This window comes from Hyperoodon ampullatus, assembly GCF_949752795.1.
Source record: "Hyperoodon ampullatus genome assembly, chromosome: 2".
NCBI classification, from domain to species: domain Eukaryota; kingdom Metazoa; phylum Chordata; class Mammalia; order Artiodactyla; family Ziphiidae; genus Hyperoodon; species Hyperoodon ampullatus.
In genome coordinates, this window is record NC_136915.1 from 117,790,781 (window position 1) to 117,800,173 (window position 9,393).

The 9,393-nt window shown below is 55.9% G+C and overlaps 1 protein-coding gene across 2 annotated transcripts; it reads right to left on the reverse strand.

The window, feature by feature from the left end:
• Positions 1–809: 809 nt before the first annotated feature.
• Positions 810–8,851, reverse strand: VSIG8 (V-set and immunoglobulin domain containing 8). 2 transcript variants are annotated; one of them, XM_079728446.1, is made up of 7 exons: positions 8,711–8,851; positions 4,943–5,118; positions 4,185–4,386; positions 3,843–4,061; positions 2,971–3,090; positions 2,458–2,635; positions 810–1,511 (listed from the first exon to the last, which is right to left on the reverse strand). In XM_079728446.1, exons 1-7 carry the CDS (start codon positions 8,757–8,759, stop codon positions 1,229–1,231), a joined length of 1,227 nt encoding a protein of 408 aa, XP_079584572.1. In that variant the 5' UTR covers positions 8,760–8,851; the 3' UTR covers positions 810–1,228. The 2 variants fall into 2 exon arrangements, with proteins under 2 accessions (XP_079584572.1, XP_079584571.1); XM_079728445.1 differs by having other exon boundaries at positions 2,971–3,096; positions 8,711–8,850.
• Between the last annotated feature and the right edge of the window lie 542 nt (positions 8,852–9,393).

Genomic DNA, 9,393 nt, shown 5'->3' on the forward strand with positions numbered 1-9,393 from the left:
GACTGCTTTGGGAGGTAGTGAGATGCCACTGCAGGTATTCAAGAAGAGGTCTTTTGTCAAGAAAATATCTTTTGTCAGGAATGCAGTAGAAGGAATTCAAATGTCAAAGAAAGAGCCTGATGTCCCAGAGTCAAACATGCCTGGATCAAAACCTGTTATTACATTTGTGGCCTTGGTTAAGATAACTAGATCCTCTGAGCCTCAGTTTCTTCATCTATATAATGGATACTGCACCTCATAGGATTAAAGTAAGGATTAAATTAGACAAAATATGGGAAAGCACCTGGCATTCAGAGGGCGCCCAATAAATGTCAATCCCCCTTCCATTAAAAAGGGGACTAGCTTAGATGAATTTGGTCTTTCTACCCCCAGAGTATGACTCTGAAACCCTTCCTGGTTTTTGAGAAGGATGGCATACATCTGGGAGAGATAAGGAAGTCAAGATTTGGTAGGTAAGGGGAGAAGGAAGGAGGATGCTGAGAATGGTCAGGGAATATTCAGAGAGGTCCTCCCTGCCAGTACCTTGTTTCCTTTCTTTTGATTTCTGGAATAAAAGAGAAAAGTGGGATTCTGGATTTAAAATCAAGCCTGAGGAGTCTCAGTTTCCCCATCTGCATAGGGAAGGGATCGGATTAGACAGCCCCTTCCAGCTCTAACTGTTCCCGATCTAAGGAGGGGGAGGAGGGAAATGGTGCAGAAATGATGCGGCACGAGAGAGGGAGGAACGCCCCACCCCACCCCATCCCTGAGCAGGGCCCACCACCCTGACCTCATGCCCAACCCTCCGTGGAACCACAGTCACCTCAGTCTCGAGTCTTACATTTTCTTTATTGTGCTAACACTGCCGCCTCGGAGCTCAGACCTCACACGCACAATTCAGTCCAGACCCCCACCCACCCGGCCCCCGGGGCTCTCTGCCTTGGCTGGGGACACCTGGCCTCCGGCCTCCAGCGCTCTCGGACACTTCCTCCTCCCTCCCTCTGCCCGAGCCTCAGGACCCCGGGGATGCGGAGAGGGCCGAGATGGCCTCTCTTCCCTTCCCCGCCCCCTCCCACTTTAGGGGAGGAGGCGCAGCCGCCCAACTCAGCTCCGGAGGGAAACTCTTCCAGGCCCCCTGCCGCCGGGCGGCCCGGGGCAGGCGAGGTCGGCGCCGGCCCGAGCGAGTCCCCAGCTGCCGGCAAGAGCCCGCACCCTCCTCCTGGCCGGGCAGGAGCCGGGCGCCGCGCGCTCACACCAGGAGGCCGTCCTTGCGCGGCAGCGGCCCCTCGGCGGCGCAGTCGGCTGGCTCTGCACCCTTGACCTTGACGTAGACCCGAGACTGGTCCGCTTTGCAGTCTAGAGCGGCGGCGGCGGCGCTGGAAGACATGGCCGAGTCCTCGGGGCCTTCGCAGTGAGGAGGCGCGTGCTTGAGGCTCAGGGAGCGCCTGATCTTCTGCATCGGGAACCCCAGGAAGTGGGTAACGCTGCTGCCGTGCCCTTTGGCCTTGCACCCGGGAGCCACGTCGTCCTCTCTGTGGAAAACAGCAGGCGCGCAGGTGAGCGGGCTCCTCCGCCGCGCGGCGTGGGCACTGCCTGGGCAGAGCCGGGGGCTCTTGGCAACCTCTCCTCTCCCGCGCCTCCCTCCGCCTCCCCTCGCCTCTCAACCTCAGCCTCGACCTACTCTTTTCTCTGCCTCTTCCTGGGCCAACGACCCCGCAGCACTCCCGGGGGCACCATCCCCACCCTCCAGACAGGGCTTGTCCACACGTGTCCGGACAGCCCACGGTAGGCAGGCAGCCCCATCTGGGCGCCCTCCGCTCCCCTTCTGATCTTTTCGCAGGCCACCGGCTCGGATAGAGAGGGCACCTTGGAGATCCAGAAGGAGCTGCTTTCCCTGTCCTTTCCTTAACTAACCTTGACCTTGCCCTCTGTCTCTCTCTCTGTCTCTCTCTCTCTCTGTCTCTCTGTCTCTGTCTCTCTCTCTTCTCACCTGCCTCTTAATCTTCCCCCTCTTTTCCTCCATACCCAGGGCATTGCAATCATTAGCACTGCTAGTCTTGTTCTATTTTTATTTCCAGTTTGTTTCTAATATAAGTTATTAGCGCTATTATTTATATTAATTAACTCTTCTTAAGTAAGCATGTCCAAGAGTTCTCACCGGTGCAGTACAGGGGAAAAGTGAGAAAATACATACAGGCCCTACCCTGCAGGAGCTTACAGTCTAGACAAGACAGACAGACAGGTGCAAAGACGGGAGGGAGATGGAGGGCAGGGAAGCAGAAGTGAAGACTGGACATGGGAAGGGGGAGAGAGAAAAGCCATACAACGAGTGGCCGGTCAACATGCTGGGGTCCCAGCACTCCATGGCGATGGCAGGCAGGGTTGGGGTGGGGGTCCCAGCCAGCCGGTGGCAGGCAGGGGTGAGAAGGGGCAGGGCGCCAGCCCCCGGCAGCACAGCAGCATTGCATCAGATTTTACCTGATATCATTAGGCAAGTCGCAGCAGGCCTCTCTGCGGGCCTTGCCACGGTGGCAGAAGGCACCGCGGGGCCCCCTGCAGCAGCAGCGGAGGAGCCACCAGATGCCCAATATCAGGCAGCCCAGCAAGAGTAAAGAGCCCAGCACTACGCCAATGATCATGCCTATGGTCCAGCGTCCTGGGGAGAGAAATAAAGATCAGCCAGGCTTTCTGCAGCCTGGCAGATGCCTGGCTAACCAGGAGTTGCAGGGCCAGGGTGTCTGTGGGAAAGAGGATGGGGGACCCAGGGGATCTCAGGGCCCCTGGACACACAGGGAGGAATATATGGGGAGATGCAAGTTAACCCCTTATGTTTGCATGTTTCTCCCAGGGCTTCCCAGCCGCCCCTGGCAGAGCTATGCACTGATGGCAGTGGGAAGGCAGAGCCAGCTGAGGCTCCAGTATACAGCACAAGTTCCTCCAGTCCAACCCTCCCAGCCACGGGGCCTCCAGGGCCACTGCCCCTGTACCCACCTGAGACCTTCATTATCACCATACATACGGTGTAGCCTACACGGTTGGCCACTGTGCACTGATACAGCCCATTATCCTTTGGGGAGATGTTCTTCAACACCAGCTCATGATTGTGCATGTCTGAAACTGAAAGAGCATCAGAGGGCTATGGTGAGGCCGAGGGGCCTGGTCTCTGAGAGCTTCACCCCAGCCTAGACCACTGCAGGGTGGGGCATGGAAGGAGGGAAGGGTGTATGCACACACACAGGTCCACCCCACTCTCCAGGTGAGTCACCTTCTCCCTGCTGAAACAGAGAGGCAAGGAAGGGGCCCTTTCCCAGCAACAGGAGAGAAACCATGAATTCACTCTGTGACCTTAGGGAAATATGTCCCCTCCCTGAGCCTTGGTCTCCTCATTTGTACAGCGAGGACAGGGTTACACCAGAGGAAGTCTAAGGTCTCTTCCAGCTCTGATAGTCTTTGATTGTGAGTACTAGGCAGCTTCTGCCTGTGCCAGAAGCTTTATACACCTCATCCATTTAATCCGTACACACCCCTGGAAGATAGACATTATCATTCCCTTTTCATATACTGTAGAATGAAACTAAGGCACAGAGAGGTGAAGCCACTTGCCCGAATCTTGTAGCCAGTCATGGTCCAGCCAGGATTCAAGCCCAGCTCTATCTCAGACCATGCTCTTTCCAAATTAACCATACTGCTTTCAACTGGCTCTCCCCTTTTGCCTCCTCTTCCCTCAATAGCAGCTTCTGGAACAGGCTCAGAGGAGGGGTCTCCCACAGGGGTTTTATGTTTGACTTGGTGCCACTGATGAACCAGGGAAGCCCCAGCGGGACCCAGCGTCCCAATCTTCCCCTCTCCCCGGGTCCCCTCACCTTGAGTTACGATGCTGTAGGACATGTTGGAGGTGACCTTAGAGTCTACGCCGTTCTGGGACTGGTAGGAACCAGCACTGTAGGAGTTGGTGAGCATGCTGATCTTGCCCCACTGGTAGGTGAGAGGCAGGCTGCCCCCATTGACAAAGCACTTCAGCACCACATTTCTGCCACATACCATGTCGCCCTCAAACCAGCACGTGGGCACCAGAGGCCGTGCTGCAGAGAAGGGGGCAGTTGTGAGCCAGGGTCCAGCCAAGAGGCAGAGCCAGGCTCAGGGTGGCCAAGCTGCCTTTGGCTCTGAAGTCTGGGGAAGAGGAGCTCAGAGGAGTCTGGTCATACTTAGGACAGTGATGATGACCGTCCGGGTGGCAACGGTGGTCTTCTTCACCCGGCACTCATAGGTAGCTGTGTCGGATATCTGCAGGTTCGCGAGGTTGATGGAGGCATCGTACTGGCTGGGATCTGGGGCTGCAAAGTGGGCCCTCTTCTGCAAATCGGGGAGTTCGCCATGGTTGACCCTCTTGTCCTGGTAACTAAGGAACTGTGAAGAGAAGAAAACAGAGATGGTGAGACAGGGAGAGCCAAGGAAGGCCTTGTGGTTTGGCTGTCTTGGGCAACGCACTGAACTTTTCTGAGACTCAGCTTTCTCAGCTGAAAAATGGGAACGATGATGCCTGATCCACTGACTTTTACCAGAATGTGTGAGATCAGATAAGATCAAGCACTATCTGCCTGACATCTACCTTCCAGGGGCATTTGAGGATTAAATGGGATGAGGTGTATAAAGCTGCTGGCACACAGAGCAGCTGGCTGGTACTCAAAATCAAAGACTATCATCAGAGCTGGAAGTATATTGTCTGGGCCAGGACAGTGCCTCATCTTCCCTTTGGAGTGCGGTGGGAGGAAGCTGACTGACTGGCTGACTTGATTGGTGATTACAAAGCTCCTTCCTGTTCCCTCATTCTCTGAGAAGTCTTGGGGGAAGTTCAAGGCCTTGGTTTTCTTATCTGACCTGCTTTTCCCCTCAGGGTGCTGGCTGCCCAACAGGTAGATACCATGAAGCGTAGAGTAAGGGGAATCCTGTGCCCAGTACCTACCACTTTCTTCTGACGTGAGGGATCTGGGTTCACCTGCTTCCACTCGATGTCCAGCGCATTAGGACCATCGTCCTCAGGGTCCAGGATGTAGGGGCAGCCCAGTCTCACGCTGTCACCTTCCGCCACTTGCAGGACTTCCTGTTCATCCCCACTGATCCGCACAGCGGGCACCAGTGCTAGGGCACAGGCAGGGCAGATGGGGTAAGGGGAGCAGGACCAGGGCTTGGGTGGTCAGCTTCAGCCCCCCTCCCTCCACCATTCCTGCCAGTGGCAACCCAGGGCTCAGTGGGGGTTCCACAAGGAGGAGGGGCTGCTCTGAGTGTGTGCATAGGTGTGTGCGTGAATTGATAGACGCATGTCTATGCAGACTTGTGTAAGAATGTCTGTATTCTATGATTGTGTAGGGTTGCATCTATACAGTTCGTATATATATATAGCTGTTAAGAATGCTTGTATGGCAGACTTCGCTGGTGGTCCAGTGGTTAAGACTTCGCCTTTCAATGCATTGGGTTCGGGTTTGATCCCTGGTCGAGGAGCTGAGATCCCACATGCCTCGTGGCCAAGGAACCAAAACATAAAACAGAGTGATACCGTAACAAATTCAATAAAGACTTTAAAAACTGTCCACATCAAAAAAATCTTAAAAAAAAAAAGTATGCTTGTATGTTTGCATGATTGTGTATCCATGTATGGGTGTATACACATATGTCCATTGTATGTTTACGAGTGTTTGTGGCTGCTTATGTGTACTGTAGGGAGAGTCATGCACATGGCCAGGTAGAGTGTCTGCTTATATATTTACATGACAGCGCATGTGTGTGTGTGTGTGTGTGTGTGTGTGTGTGTGTACAGGCACATGGAGCACATAGAGTTGTTAAATGCTCTGATGGAAGAGGCTCGTTGGTTAAAAGCCACCTCTGTCTGGGCCAAGTGAGGTGGTCGTGTCTAGAGGGAGGAGGATGGACACCGTGGCCCCTGGAGCGCCTTTCCAGCCCAAGGAGCAGAAGAATGCGTATGTCTCCGTATGTCTGTGTATGACAGCGTATGTCTGTGGCTGTATGCCCGTGTGACAGTGAGTGCCTGGCTGTGTACGTGCTCTGAGTGATAGTGCGTGCCTCTGCGTGACTGTGACCGGGAGCCTAGCTGGGTCTGTGTGTGATAGTGAACGATGGTGCTGGGACCATGGCCACATGCATCTGTAGGACTGGTGAGCCTCACGTGGAGGCGTGTGGCATTGTGCGCTTTGCGTCCTTCCCCTTGCGTGATCGTGTGGCCACCCCCACGTGCTCGCTCCAGTTGGGGCCCCTCCCGCTACTGCCAGACTCAGCCGCACTGAGTCAGCCTGGGATGAAGAGCCAGGATCTGGAAGCTCAGGACTGATCTCTCCCTCCCTAACCTGAATCCCTAGGCAAGTGCTAGCCCCAACCGGTTGGATCTAGAGAGGAATATGAAGGTGGAAGTGTGCCCAGGGCCCCAACCCTGGCTGGGCTGGCAGCATGCCACCTCCCAGCCTCCTGCAATCCTCCCTCTGCCGACCCCTCACCCAGCCTGGCTCACTCTCCTGTGAAAGTCAGCAAGTCCTTTGGAGCCCCAGCCCTTGGTCTCAGCAACTCATCCTGCTCTGCCCTTCTCTGGCTCTCTCCTGGGACCGCCTTCACACTTAGAGAGCATCTCACACACACGGTTGGACACTGTCACATCCAAAGAGATCAACACATAGACACACTCTCATAAGCCTTCAAAATGCAGATACCTACCTATGCAGTCCCACCTGCTCACACACACACACTGTCGGATCCATACAGACACACATCTACCCACAAACACAAGTGCGTATAAATCCAGAAGACACAGCCGCTGTGCACAGTTAGAGCCCCACATGTGTATTCATGCAAGACCAAACATACCTGCAGAAGCTTAGTCCGGTTCTAGAGAGCCAGCAGGCACACTTTCAACACCCCTAACAACTCAGGCCTCACTGAACCTGCCCCTCGGAATCCTGGCTGGGCTGTCAGCCATGTCCTAACCCCCCTAGGCTCCAGGGTAACCCAGAGCAGGCAGGCTAGCTGCTGGGGCTCTAACGGGACCTGGTGATGCCTCCTCCAGCGCCAGGCCAAGCTAACACCAGCCCACTCCTGAGATAAGGATCCTGATGCCATCTGCCAGGTCCTGGGCTATCACAAGGCAAACCAGGAATGAGCCAGAACTCAGCAGAGAGCAGAGGCCCCACCCTGGGGAAGGACTGTGGAAAGCAACCCACAACAAGAGAATGATCTCCATGCCCTGGGAGCCAGCAGGACAGGAAGGTAAGTATTCCGGGAAGGGGGCTTGAGAAGGAAGGACAGGCTGGAAGAGAGTGCCTCCACCCTGCACTAGGCAGAGTGTCTGCCCTTGTCCCAGGCCAGGGAGCCTCACCCTAGCCTTTCCATCTCCCTAAAAGCTTTCTCAACCTCCTGCCAAGGGTTCCAGCCTTTCTGCACCCCTCGCTCTCCTGGGGAAGTCGTCCCTGGTGTCTCACTTTCATTCCTCTTGCTGTGGCACTGAGGAAGTACCTCCAGGGAATGTGAGAGAAGAGAGAGGCTGGAGGGAGGGAAGAAGACCAGAGTGGGAGAGAGAGATGGGCGCAGAGACTTGGAGGGAAGGAAATCACAACAGGCTCACCAGGGAAGAGGGCAGACACCTCAATAGTCATGTCTACTATAAGCTTGTAAGTCCTTTGTGAATTTTTCATCTTCCTCCAGAGCTCCTAACCCTCCCTCTTCAGATGAGGGAGGGGAAGAAAAGGGAGGAGAGAAAAGGTGGCTCCCACAGAGGGTATTGGTGCATTATGACATTAAGACACACTATACACAGAGATGTCCCAGGTTCCCACAGCACAGTTCCTGAGTGAGCTCTGCCCGGCCAGCTCTTGCCAGACAGAGAGGGTGTTGCAGGCATCCTGCTAGAAATGCAGTCATTCACACATACTCACACTCTCACACCAAGGCTGAAAATGCTCCCCCCTTCCTGAGCTCCTCCCCCAGACCCCTTTAGCCTGAACCCAGACCCCCAGTAGGGTCTCAGAGCCATTTCCAGCAATGCCCACACAGATGGGCCCTTGCTGGGGCTTGCCCCATCCGAGGCAGGCAGCCATGATGTCCAATCCTGAGCCCTGCCCTCCAGACGTGCCCCAGGGAGGGGGCTCTGGGAGCTACCCTCCCCACCCTCCCAGGCTTATCGTAGAGGGGGTGGGTGCTACCCTGGAACTCTCACAGCACAGGGGCCCTGAGCAAAAGTCTCAGGCCCCGGCTCTCCCTGGCCCACTCACACTCCACCAGCCTGAGGCTCTGCCCTCTCAAGGCAAGTAGAGTTGGGGGAGAGGACCTCCTGCTGGAAGCACAGAGACCAATGGAAAGGGAATCTTTCCCAGGCTCTTCCTCAGCCCCCAACCAGCTCTGCTGCTCACCTGCCCTTCCTACCCCACCCCCAGATCCCCCAGTAACTCAGGGCGAGCCCTATGCTCCCATTCACAACATGTGCATACATGTATGAACCCCACACGTTCACAGACACAATGAAGAACGATCCAAGAACACATGCCCCAAACCTTCAGGTGCAGGGCTTTCCTGGGGAGAGGCCCCCTTGGCAACATCCAAACCCCGGTAGCAGCAGGGCGAAGGTGAGAAGGCATCTCAGTCCACCTTCCAGGTTCCTCTGTGAGCCCTTCGCTGCCCTTTTCCTGCCCATCCAGCGTCATGCAGGCCCCCCTGCCCCTCCCCAGCCCCATACCTGGGCTCAGGCACACAAGCAGAAGGTGGAATGCTCCACGGACTCTCATGTCTCTAGGTTCAGCGTTTCCTCCTCCTGGGCTGGGATCCCTGGGGCCGGTGACTATGGGCCCGGCGGTGTTGTAGGGACCAGTAGACGGAGGGGTAACTGAGGGCCCAAATGCTGCCCGGAGTGGCAGGAAGGTGCAGTGAGGGCCCGGCTGGGGAGCAGCCAGTGTTATTACTATGAGAGGGAGGGGCCTGGTCCCCGCCTTGGGGAGGAGTCCCAGGAGCCCTAATTAGCAGGGTGACAGAGTGGTTCACCCAGGAATGACCCAGCCCTTCCCCAAGCTCTTCCCTATGCTGACAGTGGTGCAAGATGGCCAACGGGACATGTAATTAGACACCTGTTAAACTTCCACTTCCTCCTGGCCCCAGCCTCGGGGTGACGACAGTTGCCCAATTTTACAGTGTCCACGGAGCTCCCCTCACCACACATTTACTGCCTCCTTCCCCAGGGGAACTGGAGAAGAGGAAGGAGAAGCCAGGCTGGGGATGGAAGGGTGGTCAGGCCTTGAAGGACTCACACTGACCCCAGGACACTGGTGTCTGACACGCCCGCCCAGCACAGGCTCCAGCATTCCAAACTGCGGTCCCCTCCTCCTATCCCTGACCCTCCAGACCCCCTCCCAGCCAGGTCAAAGT